Below are 21,771 nucleotides of genomic sequence, written 5' to 3' on the forward strand. Positions count from 1 at the left end.
TTCAAATTTCAGCCTGATCCGATGCACGGTCTGTGCGTGGTGCTCCGCCAAAGTTTCAGCCCTCCTGCAGGGCCAAATCCTGGAAATTTGCTGTAGAGAGAAAAATTGCTCCAATAGAGGATGAATTTGAAGCGTAGATGATTGTAGGAGGAGAAATATGGATGATAGAAGGTGGGGGTGAATCGGGATAGGTGTGACGTCGCACCACGGTAGTCAGCCCTTCGAGGAAGGGAGGGTTTCACACCCAATTAGATCTCCACAACTCAGAAATTTAGAGCAAAAAAACGCAGAAATTTTATTAATCTTCCATCAGAAAAAAGACTACAAGGGGTGCCTATTTATAATAAAACTCTATACCCCAAAACTAGCGCCATGTGCGTAACCTATTACTTGGAGATGAAGTAATAAAAAATAACAACTAATTAAAACAATCTAAATCGTTTATGTTATTCGTAATAACAATAATAAGCAAAACCCAAAGTAGTAGACTAATTAGAATAGTGAGCCACGATCATGAGAGCCTATGGTGGGATTCACGTGCCTATTGGGTCCATTCCAACGAGCCAAAATGCAGCACTCTAACTAGAAGGCTCTCCCTAGATGTCGTCATCGATCTAGATCAACGGTGGGGCCCTCATCCTTGCGTACGTGCATAGGGGGGGCGTGCGTGTGCGCTTGATGTCTCCATCAACTCTCCCTGGCTACGAAGATTTCGCCTCTGGCGAAACAAAACTCTTGAACCGCTCCAAGATGTTAGGATCAAGTCTCTGAAGCTCCTCCTCAGTGAGCCACGTACTGTCTGAAGCTGGGCGTTTCTACTTAACCAGATACTTCTGAAACCCGCCGTCTGACGTTGATACTATTAGATGGTCCAAAATATCCTCTATTTCCTCTCTGGGTGTGGAAAAGTTAGGTATGGGAGGCAGAGGTTGAGAAGTAGGGTCGGGAAGAGGCCACGGATCAAGGGACAAGTTTGGATAATCAGGATGGTTGGGTGAAGGGCTGGACAAAGTTTCTGTGGTCCCTTGAAAAGTAACTAGATCCTTCACATTGAATGTGGAACTAATTCCCATGGAAGGTGGAAGATCTACCACATACACATTAAGAACGTTTCGTTTTATAATTTTGAAGGGTCCAGCGCTATACGCGTGTAATTTACGAATGGCTCCCCGAGGGTACCGCTCGGGCCTAATGCGAACCATCACAGAGTCCCCTACATGGAATTCCTTGAAACGTTTATGTTAGTCTGCAGAAAATTTGTAATGTTCATTACTAATAGTGATCTTTCGCCTGATTTCTTGATGCAATGAATGAATGTGATGCGCAAAGGACTCTGCAGACTCTGATGGTCTATGAGACAGTGACATAGAGATAAGATCAATAGGCTTCATAGGCTTATAACCAATAACGACTTCAAAAAGACTTAAGACCTATGGACCTATTGATAGAACTATTAAACACAAACTCGGCTATAGGTAGTTCGGTGTCTCACGTCCTGGTGTGCTCCCCTACTAATAGAGACAAGATCAATAGGCTTCATAGGCTTATAACCAATAATGACTTCAAAAAGACTTAAGACCTATGGACCTATTGATAGAACTATTAAACACAAACTCGGCTATAGGTAGTTCGGTGTCTCACGTCCTGGTGTGCTCCCCTACTAAACATTTGAGCAAACTCCCTAGACTCCTATTGACCACCTTAGTCTGACCATCGGTCTGAGGGTGGTAGGCAGAAGAAAATTGGAGCCTAGTATTTATCATGTGCTATTAGAGCTGAAATCGGTCTGAGTCGGATCGGATTGGGACCAACCCGATTCGATCCAAAATTTGAATACCCTGACCTGAATTCGATCCGATCCGGGACCGAGTCCGGGTCACTTGACCTGGACCGATCTGAACTTTACATTGTATGATCCGATCATTGTATGATCCGATCCGAGTCCGACTCGGTCAGGAAAACCGAGTCGGATCGGATTTGGCCCGATTCGGATCCCACCATGTCCACACGCATGACATCAGCTATCTTGTCTTCTCTTGGATCTACTAAAAGTCCCCCATCCTACCTTCAATCACAATGGTCCATTATCCAAACACCATTGACACACAACGAAAGAAGATCCAAACCCTTAAATCAACCTTACTCAAATCTAATTAGTCTGAATTTATAATTACCCAAAATCAAAATACCCAAATACATCAGTACCATTTTCCCACTTTCTCCTTTCCAAAACACAAGTTATTTAGCTTTCGTTAGTAAAATATCACATTTTGAGGCACGTCCAAACACACCCAAAACCAAAATGCAAATCTTTAGAAGTTAGAACTCATGAACACACACTCTCAAATCTGTATATACACTTGAGCTTTCTACTACAAAGCTAAAGAATCCAATTCTAGCATAGACGGATACGGATACTCCCCTTGTATATCCGCTACCCAGACCCGCTCATCAAAGGCCTCCTGCATCTCTTTCGGCACAAAAGAAGTCCGACACAATGGGCATGTCTTCTGATCAAGGTCCATCCAACGGTCCAAACACGTCTGATGGAATATGTGACGGCAGTTTGTCAACCCTCGGATCTCTTCTCGGCCCATGAACTCATAGAGATAGACTGCACAGCTGTCTGACATGGAATCGCTGCGTTGATCTTCGCATAAAACAACGGGCAGGATCTCTCGTATCAGCATCGCTGAAAATGAACGGTGTCAATGCTGATGGGTGGGATTGGTGGGCCATGTAACCTCCAATTCGATGAATTCACTGAGACCCAAATAGCGAAAGATGCAGCAGATGAGTTTTCTGATGAAACCCAGAAGAGAAATTGCATGTATGAGGGTTCGGGTGCCGGCAAAGAGGGGCGGGTAGGTAGGGTTTAAAAAAAAACAGGGAAAAGTTATATATATAGTTACTACACCCGGTTTGGTCCGGATCGGATCGGATCGAATCCAAACGGATCGGATTTCGGTTCGGTTCGGTCAGATTTACTACTTACCCGAATCCGATCCGAATACCGTACGGATCTGCTCGCTCCTACCCGATCCTAACCGATCCAGGCCATCAGTTCTGTTCGAATCGAGGTGGATCGGGTCGGATCCGTCGAATCGGGTCCATCTTGCACACCTCTTACTATAGTGTCTTACAAAAGTAACTCATTAATCGCACGTCACGGTCAGACACTATGGTTTTAGGTAACCCATGTAGTTTGACGACCTTACTAAAGAACAACTTGTCAACATGAGATGCGTCAGAGGTCATGGAAAAACGGTCCACGACAACAAATATGGAATCGTATTTTCGAATAGTCTTGGGGAGTCCAAGCACGAAGTCCATACTGATGTCTTGCCAAGGGATGAATGGAACTGGCAAAGGTTTGTATAATCCTATATTTTGCTTTTTCTGCTTTGCCAGTTGACAAGTACGGTATCGTCCTATAATTTCGGCCACGTTTCGCTTGAGGCTTGACCAATAAAACATATCCTCCACTAGGGCAATGGTCTTGTCTCGACCGAAATGACCCGCGACCCCTCTTGAATGCAACTCCGAGACAAGAAAATCGCGGAGGGAGGTGTGAGGTATGCACAAGCGGTCACTCCTAAACAAATATCCGTCTAAAATCAAGTACTCTCTGCTAGCTCCTGACGAACTCTCTAACAACGATGCGTACACAACTCCAAAATTTGGAAACAAAATAATCTTCTTTGATGCGCTCGAGGCCCGTGTCTTCGACACTCATAGAATTGAGTAATTCGACTCGACGACTCAACGCGTCGGCAGACTTATTCTCTACACTGGCCTTGTGCTTAAGCACAAAAGTGTACTCTTGAAGGAATTGAACCCACTTGGCGTGCGTAGAGTTTAATTTCTTCTGAGAGTTCAAATATCTCAAGGCCTCGTGATCTGAGAATAAGACAAATTCTTGCGGCAATAGATAATGACACCAATGGTGCAGTGATTGCACTACCGCATAGAATTCTGTCATATGTGGAATATTTTTGTTTCGCCTAATTCAGTTTCTCACTAAAAAAGGCGATAGGGTGCCCTTCCTGACTAAGTACTCCTATGCCGACTCCTGATGCGTCACATGCGACTTCAAAAGCTTTTGAAAAATTCGGAAGTTGCGTGACTGGAGCTTCGGTCATCTTGACCTTTATCTTCATGAAGGCCTTCGAGGCTGCCTTTATCCATTGAAACTCTCCCTTTTTTATGCAATCCATGATGGGGAGCCATAATGGAACTGAAGCCTCGAATGAACCTCCTATAGAAGGTGGCTAAGCTGTGAAAGCTGCGCACCTCATGAATATTGCGGGGTTCAGGCTAATTGACGATGGCCTTGACCTTCTCGGGATCCATCGATACGCCCTCAGCTGACACAACAAAACCTAAGATGATAATACTACTAGACAAAAATGCATACTTCTTTAAGTTGGCGTACAATTTCTCTGCTCTAAGGATCCCACAAATCTGCCTCAAATGGTTGAGGTGTTGTTTCTTGGTTATGCTATAAATCAAGATATCATCAAAGTATACAACCAGGAACTTCCCCATAAAGGGCCTCAACACTTGGGTCATCACACGCATAAAAGCGCTTGGGGTGTTAGTCAGCCCAAAAGGCATAACTAGCCACTCGTATAGCCCATCCTTCGTCTTGAAGGTTGTCTTCCACTTATCACCAGGGCGTACACGGATTTGGTGATAATCACTTTTGAGGTCAATTTTTGAGAAGATAGTAGCATTGGCCATCATATCCAATATGTTATCAAGACGCGGTATGAGAAATCGATACTTGACTGTGATTTTGTTGATGGCCCTACTATCAATACACATCCTCCATGTGTCATCCTTCTTAGGTGTAAGAAGGGCGGGCACGACACATGGGCTCATGCTCTCGAATGAAACCCTTTTTTAGGAGCTCGTCAATTTGTCTCTTCAACTCAGCATGCTCCTTTGGGTTCATTTTATAATGAGGGAGGTTTGGTAGAGTCACCCCAGGGACTAAATCAATGGCAAGCTGTATATCCATCATAGGGGGAAGCTCATTCGGTAGATCATCAGGAAAGACATCACGAAACTCTTGCACTATCTGAATGGCCTCAACGGGTAACTTTACATTAGCCTCTAGTACACTTTCCCTAGCCACAAGGGCGTATACCATCGAGTCCGCCTTCGTTTCTCGCTCAAAGTCTTTGGCATTTAGAATATGGAGAGGTTTGGACTTGGACTTCGACTCCTTAAATTCTTTGAGCCGCTCAACCACTCTGTGTGGTGGACCCCTTTCCAGTCGTGTTCTTGGATGACAGTGGATTTAGCTTGACCTTCGTGCCTTCGAACCAGAATTTACACACATTTGAACAACCAAATATGGTAACATCCCTGTCATAGAGCCACGGTCTATCTAGAATGATATGGCCAACATCCATGGGAACAACATCACATCAAAGTATGTTTTTATATGATCCAAACTGAATAGGAACAAGATAACGGTGCGAGACTAGAATGAAAGTTTCATCAACCCAGGGCATTCTATAGGGTTGAGGATGGGCTTCAAGCCCAAACGGCTCATAGTGCTACTCGATGCCACGTTGGCACAACTACCACTATCCACGATCATCTTACAGCTCTTTTCTTTACATTTTGCATGAGTATAGAAGATCGTGTTGCGGTGCCAATCGTTGGCTTGAGCAAAGGCGCAACGCACAACTGCAAGGGTCGCAGACTCTTGCGCTCCCTCTTCCTCATCACTAGGGGTTTCTACTGGCTTATATTCTTCCTCCTTGCTGTCACTTTCTTGGGGGCACTACTTCCAGTTGCCCATCAATAAGGAGCACCCTGGTACCCTTTCTCGCGCCGCACTGGTGGGCAAAGTAATCAAACCCCTGACACCTAAAACACCTAGTTGCTCCACTTCTACGCGAACTAGACCCGACAATTTCTTTACCCTTATCATCCTTGGGCTTGGACTGAGAACTATTGGAAGGTTTGTTTTGGTGTTTAGTGTTAGGTTTAGCCCCAAAAGGGTTGGCCTTAGCACTAGAATCGCGAAAGTCAAACCGCCTTCCCACAGATGCTTTGAGGTATTGCTCAACCTCTGACACCACTTGATATAACTGTGCAATAGTGTTTATGTCCTTGGCGAGCAATTCTCTCCTACTGTCAGAACGGAGGTCCGTTTTAAATCGAGCAAGGGTGAGTACGGGGTCCTCATCAACCTCACAACGGGTCAAGTACTCTTTGAACTTCTCAATGTATTTAGCAACACTCATGGAACCTTGTCGAAGAGACTGCCATTCCTCAATCAACCGTAAGCGATAAGAGAAAGGGAGGTACTTCTCCTTAAGAGTTTCTTTCATTTTTCCACAATGGACTATTGGGAGCTTCCTTGCACTTTTTTTTTTCTCTCTACCGTAGCCCAAAACCTCTTTGCTTGGCCCACAAGCTTCATCTTGGCGAATCGGACTAGACAAGCATCCGACATGTCATACCACTCAAAATAGTGGTCTATATCTGCCAGCCAGTCTAAAAAGGCTTTAGGGTCCAAGTGACCATCAAACGTAGGGGCATTTACTCTAACTCCCTTGAGGAGTTGCGTATCTGGGTTATATTGTTCATGATGTCCCTTGCGGGGTGGGTGCACGGGTGCGCGCCCATGACCAATTCTTTAGTCACCCTCCATTCCTTGGTCTAATCTCCTGATCACCTGCCTGAGATTGGGCATCTTCCCTAATGGTGGGGTTTGCCCTGGCGGAGGTCTCTAGTTGGGTAATGCGCACATTAAACTGCTCAAAGCGTTGGTCCATATGTTGTTCCAAGCGCTTACCCAAAGACTTAAACTGCTGGGTCAGCTTGTTCATTGACTCTTGCAATTGCTCCATGTTTAGCGTAGGGTGTAAGCCAAAACCACGACTCATATGTGTGGGCATACAGCTACTAACTCAACTTAAGGACCTTCTAATACGACTATATGCGCATAGATGGGACTAAATGCTCCTATAGGACTATATGGGGGAAACGACACAATACTAAATTTCCAGCACCCTATCTGTCCAAAGAATCTGTCAGCAGAAAATCTAGCAAAGAGATATGCGGATTTTCTGATAGCAGAAAATTTAGCAGCTTATATCAGAAATTATAGATCTCTAAACAGCTCTATATGATGATACTTCATGCATAATGGACACAAATAAACTAAACCCTAAATATGCAATGCATTCCCCTATAAAAACCCTAAGCTCTGATACCAAATTTGATGCAGGACATGAAATTCAAATATGATGTGTAAGATTTTCAGGCTTTAGATCACGTTAGTTCAGAAACAATTACACAAAATTCCATATCCCACATAAAAGTTCAAGCATTCAATCAAGGGGAATCTATGCAAGCCATAGGCCTACACAAGCTAGGGTTGAATCAATCAAAATTATAAACCGAACAATAATCAAAGGAGGATAAATTCATCCACACATGCACATAAATAATTCTCCAATCCAAAGGGTTCACAGATTTCAATTTGGGGAACCCTAAGGTTGAAGAAAGGGCATAAAATTGGGGATTTGAGTAATTTAGGGTTAGGGTTAGGTATTTGGGGTGAAAGAGAGGAGAGAGATGAACTAGAGAAGTGTCACACGCATGGACAGGGGTGAAGGCCTAGCCGCATGTGCGTTGGAGGTGTCCCGCACGTGTGTGGGGCCCACCAATCAGAAAATGGCCAGCTTGGCCTTGGTCAGCCAGGGGAGGGCCACGAAACCTCCAAAATTTTAGCCTGACCCGATGCATGGTTTGTGCGTGGTGATTCGCCGAAGTTTCAGCCCTCCTGCAGGGCCAAATTCTGGAAATCTACTGTAGAGAGAAAAACTGCTACAATAGAGGATGGATTTGAAGTGTAGATGATTGATTGTAGGAGGAGAAATATGGATGGTAGAAGGTGGGAGCGAAACGGGATAGGTGTGGCTTCGTACCATGGTAGTCAGCTCTTCGAGGAAGGGAGGGTTTCACACCCAATTGAATCTCCACAACTTAGAAATTTAGAGGAGCAGAAAAACGCAGAAATTTTATTATTCTTCCATCAGAAAAAAGACTACAATGGGTGCCTATTTATAATGAAACTCTATACCCCAAAACTCGCGACATGTGCGCAACCTATTATTTGGAGACGAAATTATAAAAAATAACAACTAATCAAAGCAATCTAAACCATCCATGATATTCCTAATAACAATAATAAGCAAAACCCAAAATAATAGATTAATTAGAATAGTGGGCCACGATCATAAGTACCTATGGTGGGATTCACATGCCTATCGGGTCCATTCCAATGAACCAAAACGCAACACTCTAACTAGGAGAGACCCTCCCTGGACGTCATCATCGATCCAAATCGATGGTGGGGCCCTCCTCCTCCTTGCGTACGTGCAGGGGGGTGGGGGGTGCGCATGATGTCCCCATCACAAAGAGAATGAAAAACATAACAAACTCTGGTAGGTTCTCTTTATGGTTTTGTTCCTATGCTAGAGCTGCACTTACAGAGAATGTAGTGCGCCCATTTTGGAGGACCATGCTTTATGGAAGTGGTTTTTATGTACTAAGTAGTTGCTTCTGATGGATTTGAAGCTCGTGTTAAATGGTGATGATATTGCTTGGTTATTGCTAGTTTCGAGCTTTCATTTTACTGTTTTTGGTTTGGCTTATCCCTATTAACAGTAATGTTTCTTCAGGGTGCATTTTCCTTTTCTTTCTTTTGTTTGATCAAGGATCATCAAGGGTTGTACTTGTTCTAGTTCACTTAAGAAAATTGTATATCAGTTCCATTATTTTAGGATTGTGAGTGGACTTATGTTTGAAATGGTTGGTGCAGGCATTGGAAGTGGTCGATGTGGATCAGCAGACTCAAATGGTATCAGAGCTTGATGGTGCAGTTATGAAATGTGTTCGTGATCAAAATGGCAATCATGTTATCCAGAAGTGTATTGAGTGTGTTCCTCAAGAAAGAATTCAGTTTATAATCTCGGCCTTTTATGGGCAAGTTGTGTCACTCTCTGCTCACCCATATGGTTGCCGGGTCATTCAGGTGCAGTAGTTAACTTCTTTTTTTTTTCCCCTATCCTTTTTTTAAGGGGTTTCTCCATGACATCTCTTGACTTTTCTAATCATGCTAGCAGAGGGTCCTGGAGCACTGTGATGATCCAAAAACCCAACACATTATCATGGAAGAAATTCTGCAATCTGTGTGTACATTAGCTCAAGACCAGTATGGGAATTATGTTGTTCAGGTAATATTATATTATTGACTCTTTTTTGTGCTTCTCCTGCAATCTGTATACCATACCATATATTGTTTGGCAGTAAGCATTCTTATTATCTGAGTAGAAAACTGTGACGATGTTTTAGCTTGTTTTGTGCTAAGGATCCCGCTGTACTTAAGAACTTTCTTCTCCAGTACTGGTGTGTTCCTTGAGCTACAGGAAATTATGCTTGTTGCCAAGTGAAGATGCTTTGAGTTCATTCCCGTAATGTTGACATATTGATTCCTGAACCTATGATTTGCTGATAGGTATATTTAACTTTTATGCCAATCCCGATTAGTTGGGATAAAAGCTTGGATGATGATGTGTCTTTACCTTTTATGGGGCTTCTTACTTGCTAGATCAGTGATGGCTGCTGTAAAGTAATCTAATCTTTTTTCTTGAACAATATAATTGATAGGTGGAAATCTAACCTAAGTTCCGGGAACCATCAGCTTTTATTGTATTTCTGCCCCAAGAGGAAGGAAAGTTGCCTTGCATAAAACTCATTTTCTTTATTAGCCATCTGATATCACGTCCTACGCATTTCTCCATTAAATCTCCAATTCCAATCCTCCACATCTCCTCTGATTGCAATATTCATCTCTGCTATGAAATCTAATCTCCATCTGCCATGGTTTTAAAAAAAGATCATGATATGGCAATATCTTATCCATATCAATCACCCTTGACATGCAAGATGGGGGTGAACCTGTTTGTTTAGAAAAATGGGTTGTTTCTCTAGTTCTTTCATTTATTTCTTCATTTCAACTATAGAGGAAGCTTAAAGATTCATTTTTTATACAAGCACTAGGCCTATTTTGTAAACAAAACATAAGATTTAAGTGATTCCATGAATCAAAGTGGAATGAACGAGGTTGAGAAAAATTAGAAGGGCAAAACTATTACTTTCATCTTGTTTTTGTTGTAATTCATTGTAATGGGCCGTAATTTATCAAATCATGCTGGATTTCTGTTTGATTAGGGTCTATTTGGTTGACATTTAGCAAGTCGAGTCGATAGACAACATTCTTATCAAAGTATGGTTTTATACACCATTGTAAAGACAAAAAATGATAGATCCTGGATTTAAAATTTTTTCTATTTTCTTTATAACTTTTCTATTTTTTTTTTTATTTTTTTTTTTGTGGGGGGAGGGTTAAAAAGGGGTTGATACGGGTCCGATATGGTCCACTATGCCCCATATTGTATTGTTTTTGGGCCTGGTTGATACACCAACCAATATGGTTGTTCAAAACCTTGCCATGAGTGAAATGAGTGAGAAAATGGAGTAGTGATTCCAGTGAAAAGCAAAAACCAAAGAAAGGGTCCTATTAGCTTATCCGTTGCAAATATCCTGTTCGATTTCTCTCCTTAAGATCTTGAGGAGGGTTTTGGGAGATACAAGGAGATCTCGGAAAATGTTCACCCCAAGAGGGGTTTCGCTTTTGTTCAATTCTGTCATGAGGGCCATGCGAAAGCAACAATGGTGGTTTTAGATGGATGGTTGGTGGGGGGTAGAACCATTCCAATTAAAGAGGCAAGGAATTATTTAGAGAGGGATAAGAAACATAGCGTGGATAAGGCAATTGAAAGATTAGATACGACAGTCTCCTAGATCGTCTGCCCCAACAATGCTAGAATCCATGTGATTGTCATTTATAAGGATATCTCATCTCAAAGGAGCATGCTCTTTCGCTAGTGGGGACGGTGGCTAAACCTTAGCACCATTCTTCAATTTGGTGAATGCTCTATGATTGTCTTGGTTTGGCGCTTCGAAGGTTTTGATCTCCAAGCCATCCCATTTTGGCTTCGTCCTCTCATTTCTCTCTAGTAAAGAAATTGTATCGTTTGCCTTGGATATGGATTTGCATAAGACCATGTGCTTGGTGAAAGTTGGTATGGTTCCCCTCAGAGGTGGTGACCAACAAGGGGATTTGTATATGCATCTTTTGAATACTCGTGCATGCTTGGAGTGTTGTTGTGATCATCAAAGCGGGTTTGAGATTTGGGAAGGTGGTTGAACTGGGTAACCACTTGACGAATGGGTCCTTCATGACTCCATCCAGACAGTTCTCAATTCTCTCATTCTATAAGATGATCTCGACACCCCTGAATTTGGGAAGAGGATTTCTTCCATGCCTTCTGGTACCATGGTGCTCCCCCCTAGGTGGCATCTTTCGTGTGGCTAGTTGGAAGAAAGTATTCCGACTATTGACAATCTTCGGAAAATGGTTATGATTCTCCCTAATATCTACCTCATGTGCATGAATGATGCGGAATTAATCAACCGCCTCTTCATACATTGTTCTGTTGCTAGGCAAGTGTGGGGTGTGCTTCTAGCCTTGTTAGAAGTGTATTTGGTGATGCTGATATTGGTGGAAGGTCTATCTAGGGAATGGCACGATACGATTCTTCCCGAGGAAAAGTCAATAATTTGGTGCCATGTGTTATTAACAATATTATGGAACATTTGGGGAGAGCGTGTAAAAGGAATCTCGATGATAAAGAGGTGGGAAAGTTTGTTTGTCTCCTACAGGTGCTTACACGATGTCTCTGCATCATGCAAGTGTCGATTTGCTTGGAAGATTAAAAGACAAATCAATACTTTCTCGGTGAAATCCTTCTACTGCTAGATAAATGGTGGGAGTGAAGGTGCCAGATTATGTCCGATGAAGTTTGGACGTGGAAACGACGCTTGAAGGTGGCGGTGTTTGCTTGGCTAGTGGGGAGAAATAAGTTGCTAACTCTTGAAATCTTTGCAAAAGGAATCTATGCCTTCTGAATATTTGCTTGCTCTGCTTCAAAAATGCGGAATCTGTGGATCATCTTTTCATTCATTGCTCTTTTGCAAGAGCAATTTAGAATAATTTTTTTTCAACTTTTTGGAGTAATGTGGGTGTTTTGGGGTTTAATAGATGCTTTTTTGCTATCATGGCACGGTGGAGGAAATGGGAAAAGGGGGGCAAAAATCTGGAGACTGGCTATGTTGGCAGGTCTATGGGGTCTGTGGAGAGAGGAATGAGGGATGTTTTAGGAATCGTAAAGGGAAAACCATAGATGTGTTCAGCAAGGCTAAAGGTTAGGTTGTGGAATGGGCTTTGGCTAAAAATCTCTATAGCCATTTTCCAGTTTTGTGGCAGTCTTTGTATATTCCTGTGTAGTTGTATTTTTTGCTTCCTTTTATTAATGACATCATCATTGTTTTTTTAAAAAAAAAAACATTTGGGAAGAGCGTAATAGGCAATGATTTCTTAACGAGCGATGATTATTGGAAGAGGCAATGTTTTAAATATCGATGATATCGGTCGATATATCCCACTATATATCTTGTATCCCACCCATGCGATACAAAATGCACAGTCCCACATGTTTGATCGGGTGAGCATTTTCAATTTTTGATCCCTTTTTTTTGTTGAAATTATGTTAAATTAGTGTCAAATGGTTACAAATCCATTGGTTTTTCATGTTTTGCATGAAAAATCATGGAGTTGGAGCTTTGATTTCGATTTCCATTGGTAAATATTTAGGAGTATTTGATGAAAGATCATCACATACACTCTAATTTTAAAATTTAAGTGATGAGGACATCGTGCACACGCACGCCTGCACACCACCACCCCTACGCACATACGTACGCAGGAGGACCCCCACCATCGATCTGGCTCGATGACGATGTCCAGGGAGGGCCTCCTAGCTAGAAGACAAGTTTTGGTTCAGAAAAGTGGGCCCGTTATTCAAGAAAAGCCCATCATGGGATCTCATGATCGTGGCCCACTCGTCAGTTGGATTTCATATTTTAGGTTTTGTTTATTGTTATTATTTAGAACATTGTGAACGCTTTAGATTTCTCTGTTTGGTTTTTATTTTAGTTTACTTCATCGCCAAGTAATAGTTTGCGCACATGGTGCGAGTTTTGGGGTATAGGATTTTCCCTATAAATAGGCACCCCTTGTAGTTCTTTTGATTCATTGAAGTTAATAAAAAAATTCCTGCTTTATTTTTCTGCTCTCTTCGTCAGTTGTGGAAGAATTCAAAAGTGGGTGCGAAGCCCTCCCTTTTCGAAGGGCTAACTATCGTGGTGCGAAGCCACATCAATCCCAATTCACCCCCATCCTCCATCTTTTTTTCCATCTTCCCCCACCATCCGTACTTCGAATTCGTCCTTTTGTTGCATCAGATTTCTTCATTGCAGCAGGTTTCCAGATTTCAGCCCGCAGGCGAGCTGAAACTTCGGTGGAGCACCACGCACAAACCGTATATCGGATCGAGCTGAGATTTGGGGGTTTTGGAGACCATCCCTAGTTGACTAGGGCCAAGGTGGCCTTTTTCTGAGTAGTGGGCCCCACACGTGCGGCCGGGATCACACGCACGTCCGTCTGGCTATTGTTGTTGTCCACACGCGGGATCGTCTTTTGGCTCAGGTTTTTATCCTCTTTTATCATCTCATAACCGTTTTTCATGAATTCTAGCCCTAGATTACGTTTTCCCTAAGTTATTTGTCAATTTTCTTACCCTAGGGTTCCCCGAATTGGAATTTCTGAATCCCTTGGATTAGGGACTGATTATTATGCATGCATGGATGATTATTTCTTATCTTGGCGTATTGTTTGGTTCATAATTTTTATTGATTCAGCCCTATCATCTGTAGGCCTGGACCCGCATAGATTCCCCTTAATTGAATGTTTGGACTTTCATGTGGGATATGGAATTTGTGTAATTGTTTTTGAACTATCGTGATCTTAAGCCTAAAATCTCGCATATCATATTTAATTTTCATGTCCTGGGCAGGTGGTCAGGAGATTAGACCAAGGAAATGGAGGCGGCCAAGGAGTTGGTCATGGGCGCGCACCTGTGCATCCACCCCGTGAGGGACATCATGACTAATATGACCTAGATGCGCAACTCCTCAAGGGAGTTAGAGTAGATGCCCCTACTTTTGATGGCCATGTAGACCCTAAAGCTTTTTTAGATTGGTTGGCGGATATGGACCACTATTTTGAGTGGTATGATATGTCGGATGCTCGACGAGTCCGATTTGCCAAGATGAAGCTTGTGGGTCGAGCAAAGAGGTTTTGGGCGACGGTTGAGCGAAAAGAAGAAAGAGCGAGGGAACTCCCAATAGTCCATTAGGGAGAAATGAAAGAAACGTTGAAAGAGAAGTACCTCCCTTTCTCTTATCGCATGTGGTTGATTGAAGAGTGGCAATCTCTTCGACAGGGTTCCATGAGTGTTGCTTACTATATTGAGAAATTCGAAGAGTACTTGACCCGCTGTGAGATTGATGAGGACCCCGTACTCACCCTTGCTCGTTTTAAAACGGGCCTCCTGTCCTAACATTAGGAGAATTGCTCGCCAAAGACATAGACACTATCGAACAGTTGTACCAAGTAGTGTTAGATGTTGAGCAATACCTTAAAGCATCTGTGGGAAGGCAGTTTGACTTTCGCGAATTTGGTGCTAAGGCTAACCCCTCTGGGGCTAAACCTAACACGAGATTTCAAGACAAACTTTCCCCTAATGTTCAGCCCAGACCTAAGGATGATAAGGGTAAAGAGATTGTCGGGTCTAATTCACATGGAAGTGGGGCCACTAAGTGTTTTAGGTGTCAGGGGTTTGGTCATTTTGCTCACCAGTGCGGTACGAGAGAGGGTACCAAAGTACTCCTTATTGATGGGCAAGTAGAAGTAGTGCCCCCAGAGAGATAGTGAGGAGGAATATGAGCCAGTCTGAACCCCTAGTGATGAGGAAGAGGGAGCACAAGAGTCTGTGACCCTCACAATTATGCGTTGCGCCCTGGCTCAAGCCAAGAACACTGATGACTGGCGCCGCAACACGATCTTCTACACTGATGCAAAATGTGGGAAAAAGAGCTGTAAGATGATCGTGGATAGTGGTAGTTGTGCCAACGTGGCATCGACTAGCACTGTGAGTCGTTTGGGCTTGAAGATGGAAGTCCATCCTCAGCCCTATAGTCTCCTGGGTTGATGAAACATCCATTCTAGTCTCGCACCGCTGTCTTGTCCCTATTCAATTCAGATCTTATAAAGACACAATTTGGTGTGATATTGTTCCTATGGATGTGGGCCATATCATTCTGGGTAGGCCGTGGTTCTATGACAGGGATGTGATATATTTGGTCGTTCAAATGTGTGTACATTCTGGTTTGAGGGCAAAAAGGTCAAGCTAAATCTTCTGCTAGCCAAGAATACAACTGGAAAAGAGTTCACCACACAGAGTGGTGTGAGCGGCCCAAAAGAAGTGAAGGAGTCGAAGTCCAAGTCCAAACCGCTCCATATTTTGAATGCCAAAGACTTTGAGCGAGAGACGGAGGTGGACTCGATAATATACGCCCTTGTGGTTAGGGAGAGTATACCAGAGACTCGCGTAGAGTTACCCGCTGAGGCCATTCAGGTAGAACATGAGTTTCGTGATGTCTTTCCTGATGATTTACCGAATGAGCTTCCCCCTATGAGGGATATACAGCATGCCATTGATTTAATCCCTGGGCAAGGTATCCCGTATTGGTATCGGTTGGCGTAACGGTGTCCTCCAAAACCGATACGGATACGGGGGCGTAACGGCCCGTAACGGCGCAAAATTTTTTTTTTGCCAAAAAAATATGAAAAAATATGGATTAAATCCAGAATATTCTAAGCATTCCAAATATGCATTCATTTATAAATTGGAACATGTTTATGGTGGTGTAACGGTCCACTCTTTGGTGAGAAGTTGTATCGGACTGTCTGATGAATTTATGAACCAGATAACCTAAATTTGACTACAAAATTCATATATTTAATTTTCTAACTATCTACTATCAATGATAGATATATTAGAATGAATGTAAAATGAAAATATCTTACATCAGGTGTTTGCAATTATTTTTGAGGAATTTCTCGAACATACCTGTGGTCCTGTGCAGTGTGGTGCACCATGCACGTGACTGTGTGATTCTTGTCTATGACTTGTCATCCTCAAGTCAAGAATATTAAAAAATAAAAAATAAAAAATTAGTAGTGTCTGATATACTCCCTGCAACTTGATTAAGGATTACTTGATTGGTTGTCGGGGGAGCTATTTTAAATACAAGTTCGGCGGTGTCAAGTGTGTGCATGGCTTCTTGCAATAATACTGTTGAGCTGTCTGCTGCAACAAATACTTACCTTAACACAAATATATACTCACAAGTCACAATCACAAGTCACCACCAAAATGAAAATCGCTTTTTGTGGTTGCTCGACCTCCACATCATCGTCATCGTCACCATCGCGAAGTCCAATAGGTGTAGGTGCTACATATCCATAATATCCAGTGCGGAAGGAAATACTAGATCAACGAAACTAGAGGATGGTGATCGACTAGGCAACGACTCGACCGGAATAAGGATATCCACCGGTGCCGTCGAATAGCCATACCGGTGCCCATACTCAGGCCTGTTGAGAATCTTGAGATTGAGAGTGCGTCTTTGTGATGAGTAACTTGGATTTGGATCGGATATCTATAATCATATGGATATTGATCGGAGGGCTACTCCAACATGAATGTGATGGAGCAGGCTCTATAACCATCATAATTCAATTCACCATAAGAATATCCATCATAATAACCAAGACCATGAGCCTGCTGATGTTCCGAACCTCTCGGACCCGGTGCACCACTAGATGTACCCACCTCCTGCTGGCTGTATCGTGACTCGGTACACTCATAAGTCCGACCTCGTGTACCACCTCGTCGCTGTTCATCGACATCGTGATCTGTAGACGGCTGTATAGGGCACTGAGCAACACCAGAAGTGCCAGCACCAGGGGCAGGGGGGTCATCGTCTTCATCCGACACGGTCACGCTACCACTGCTCGTAATCTTTTGTTGATCTTGAGCCGTATCTGTACGTGGCATAAACGTTGCCCCTCTTACTGGGTCCAACACATCTGCACGACTCTCTTGTTGCGCTCTGCGTATTTCTGGGTCATCAATTTCCAATTCTTCACTATCCTCTTCAATTTGTTTTTCCCTTGTTTTCAACCAAGGTAGAAGTGGGTCATCCTCATCATAAATATTATCCAAGTTTATTGGACAGTAGTCTCCGTCATCAGCAGTTGTAATGCTCCTATGATGTCGTCGCATTCTTAGTTTTATATTGTAGTGCATGAAGACAAGTCTATCTAATGTTCTAGTCTGCAATCTATTCCTATTCTTTGAATGAATGAGCGCAAAACAACTCTAATTCCTTTCGCAGCTAGAGGAAGATGTTGTCTGGCTCAAAACTTTTACTGCAATTTTTTGGAGAGCCTTCGTACTCTCTCCGAAATTAATCCACCATTCGGCCGGTTGCAATCTAGATACTGCATGCTGTGCAAGAGCATCTCCAAAGCTACCAAGGCGATTTCCAAATGTATCTAATTCATTTAATGCCTTTATTTGCAGATCTAAGTCAGGCTCTAATCTCTTTATCACATTTTTTAGCCCGACACGAACTTCATCATCCGCAACAAATGATTGGGCATATCTATACCTAGGATTTAGGTAGTAACCTGCTGCATGAAGATCGTGATGGAGTTGGTTTGTCCATCTCTTGTCGATCATCTTCCAATAAGTCTGCCAACTTCTACAATCACGTTGAATTGCAAGCTTTACCTTATCCATGGCATCATATAGGAAGCCCATGGTAGGTGCTTCATCGGATTCAACAAGACGGAGTACCCTCATTAGTGGCTCCATCACCTTTAGGATCGCCTTGACCTTCTTCCAATATTTGTTGTCCCGTATGGTGTTCACAACTTCGACCGGTATTCCTGATGTCTTCTTCCCATGTTTTGTGTTGAGCCATTCTCGGGAAGCGAACATCTCACTCAACTCTTCTTTATGCTGGAATAAACTCTCTAATGTTATAAAGTTTGTTGCGAATCTAGTCGCCGCAGGCCTCAACAACTCTCGTCCTTTCGTAAACTTTCTCATTATTGCAACTACTTGATTATGGTTGTAAATAAACGTCGTCACTTCCCTTGCCCTTTCGACCATTTTCTTAACATTCTTCTTCTTCCCAATATCTTCCAATATAAGATCAATACAATGGGCAGCACATGGTGACCAAAAAAGATGTTTTCTCTTATCTATCAACATATGTCCTGCAAGCTTATATGTTGCTTCATTATCTGTCACAATCTGCACTATATTCTCTTCTCCAATCTCGTCCACAACTTTATCCATTAGTCCATTAATATAAGTAGAATTTTTTGTTGCCTCTGAGGCATCAATTGACTTGTGGTATATAGTTCCTAAGTGGCAGTATACCATGAAGTTGATCATGCTGCGTCTGGTTGGGCCAGTCCAACCATCACACATGATTGTGCATCCTCTGGCTTGCCATACAGGTTTAAAGGTAGCCACGTATGCTTTCACATCCGCATACTCTGCATCTGTCCATTTCCCCCTAATCTCCTTAGCCGTGGGAGCTTTTATTCCTTCACCTGCTTCTGCTGCTGCATCAATTACCACCTGCCAATATGGAGAATTGGCTGCGTTAGGAGGTATGTTGGCATGTATAAATAACTTTGCTGCTGCTCTACCTAATTTCTCAACGGAAGTTCTACTCGACATTTGTTTTATTTTCTTTTGTTTAGTTGATTCTTTCCTAAATAGGATTGGATCAATAGAGGGTCTCCTAGGCTCATTTACTTCTTCATTCAAACGTATAGGGGCATCATGTGAAGATGTCTGTCGTCGGCTCCCAAACATACGTCGTAACCCACCAAACCTACCCCCCCCACTCCCACCCCCACCCCCACTTGCAGAAGCAGTTGCACTTCCAGTTGCACTCCCACTCCCACTCCCACTCCCCCCCCTGTATCACGCACTGACCCATGCGTGCCAAACATGCGGCGACGTTCTTCCTCTTCACGAGCTAGACGCAAGCTCTCTCTCCTAGCTATAGTAAGTTCTCGATCTGAATCTTCGTCAGAATCAATAATATCTTCATCACGAATGCCCATATATTCAGGACCAAACACTTCCTGTCGAGCTGCATCCAAAATATCATCTTTCTTCTTTTGTATAGCAGCACGTTTACCCTTCGACTCATCCAGACTAGCTTGCATTAAAAGCATTATCTCTTTCGGTACTCTACTACATGGCGCAACTTGACCCTTTCGATGTGCCAAATGTTGTTTGAGACGGGTAATTCCACCAGTCACTAGTCTATCACAATACTTGCACTTCATTTGGTGCCTAGTACCACCAACCCTCTCACAATGTTGCCATCCAATATCATCACTTGTTGTTGGCTAGATCCAGACATTTCTTTAGGCTTAGGTAGACACTAGATAATTAGATTTGAGTATGAGTGTATGACCTATGTTAATAAAGATGATTTTATATTCTAACTAAACCCTAAGAAGCTCCAAGGCAAAACCTGTCCAATATAAGCAAATAAAAACATAAAGTCACTAATTCGAAAATAGAAAAAAATTATAAAATGACACCCCAAATCTGTAAAATACACATTAACATGTTCTACTATGATTAACATATCACATGGCATGATTAAAACAGTAAAACAATCATTAAAAAATTATTTTTTAAATTTAAAAAAGAAGGGCCATAATTCATGCGTAAATAGAAAAAAATATTTAAAAAATATAAAATGGGACCCCAAATCTGTAAAATACACATTAACATGTTCTACTATGATTAACACATCATATGGAGTGATTAAAACAGCAAAACAATCATTAAAAATTGATTTTTTGAATTTTAAAAAAAAGGGGCAAAATTCATGCGTAAATAGAAAAAAATATTTAAAAAATATAAAATGGGACCCCAAATCTGTAAAATGCACATTAACATGTTTTACTATGATTAACACATCATATGGAGTGATTAAAACAGCAAAACAATCATTAAAAATTGATTTTTCGAATTTTAAAAAAAAGGGGCAAAATTCATGCGTAAATAGAAAAAAATATTTAAAAAATATAAAATGGGACCCCAAATCTGTAAAATGCACATTAACATGTTCTACTATGATTAACACATCATATGGAGTGATTAAAACAGCAAAACAATCATTAAAAATTGATTTTTTGAATTTTTAGAAAAAGGGGCAAAATTCATGCGTAAATAGAAAAAAATATTTAAAAAATATAAAATGGGACCCCAAATCTGTAAAATACACATTAACATGTTCTACTATGATTAACACATCATATGGAGTGATTAAAACAGCAAAACAATCATTAAAAATTGATTTTTTGAATTTTAAAAAAAGGGGCAAAATTCATGCGTAAATAGAAAAAAATATTTAAAAATATAAAATGGGTCCCCAAATCTGTAAAATGCACATTAACATGTTCTACTATGATTAACACATCATATGAAGTGATTAAAACAGCAAAACAATCATTAAAAATTGATTTTTTGAATTTTTAAAAAAAGGGGCAAAATTCATGCGTAAATAGAAAAAAATATTTAAAAAATATAAAATGGGACCCCAAATCTGTAAAATGCACATTAACATGTTCTACTATGATTAACACATCATATGGAGTGATTAAAACAGCAAAACAATCATTAAAAATTGATTTTTTGAATTTTAAAAAAAAGGGGCAAAATTCATGCGTAAATAGAAAAAAATATTTAAAAAATATAAAATGGGACCCCAAATCTGTAAAATACACATTAACATGTTCTACTATGATTAACACATCATATGGAGTGATTAAAACAGCAAAACAATCATTAAAAATTGATTTTTTGAATTTTAAAAAAACGGGGCAAAATTCATGCGTAAATAGAAAAAAATATTTAAAAAATATAAAATGGGTCCCCAAATCTGTAAAATGCACATTAACATGTTCTACTATGATTAACACATCATATGAAGTGATTAAAACAGCAAAACAATCATTAAAAATTGATTTTTTGAATTTTTAAAAAAAGGGGCAAAATTCATGCGTAAATAGAAAAAAATATAAAATGGGTCCCCAAATCTGTGAAATGCACATTAACATGTTCTACTATGATTAACACATCATATGGAGTGATTAAAACAGCAAAACAATCATTAAAAATTGATTTTTTGAATTTTAAAAAAAAGGGGCAAAATTCATGCGTAAATAGAAAAAAATATTAAAAAAATATTAAATGGCACCCCAAATCTGTAAAATGCATATTAACATGTTCTACTATGATTAACACATCATATGAGATAATTAAAAGAGCAAAACATATTAAAAAAAGTATAAATACCTATTTTTGACAAATTTATGAAAAATGGCCCACCAAGCTTTGATTCAACAAAATCCGCCAATATAATGTGTTTTTTCCTCAAATATCCAGCCAAGGTTGGTCGAAATTAGTAGTAGAAGGAGTGAGAAGGAGTTTGGAAGCAAGAAGTTTCGAAAAAACATCAAAAACGGACCTTAAAATGCAAAAAAAAATGGCCGTTTTTCGACCGTTACGGCGCTGACCGTTACGGGTGACCGTTACGCCCGTA

The 21,771-nt window shown here is 41.3% G+C and overlaps 1 protein-coding gene across 2 annotated transcripts in view; it reads left to right on the forward strand.

The window, feature by feature from the left end:
- Positions 1 to 21,771, forward strand: part of LOC131230643 (pumilio homolog 1-like) — a 62,185-nt gene that overhangs the window by 20,327 nt on the left and 20,087 nt on the right. For both annotated transcript variants that reach the window (XM_058226532.1, XM_058226533.1), the window contains 2 exons: positions 8,852 to 9,064; positions 9,156 to 9,266. In XM_058226532.1, the coding sequence (XP_058082515.1) occupies positions 8,852 to 9,064; positions 9,156 to 9,266 (324 nt within the window). The remainder of the gene's footprint in view (positions 1 to 8,851; positions 9,065 to 9,155; positions 9,267 to 21,771) is intronic.

The sequence above is a fragment of the Magnolia sinica genome, chromosome 17, assembly GCF_029962835.1.
Source record: "Magnolia sinica isolate HGM2019 chromosome 17, MsV1, whole genome shotgun sequence".
NCBI classification, from domain to species: Eukaryota; Viridiplantae; Streptophyta; class Magnoliopsida; order Magnoliales; family Magnoliaceae; genus Magnolia; species Magnolia sinica.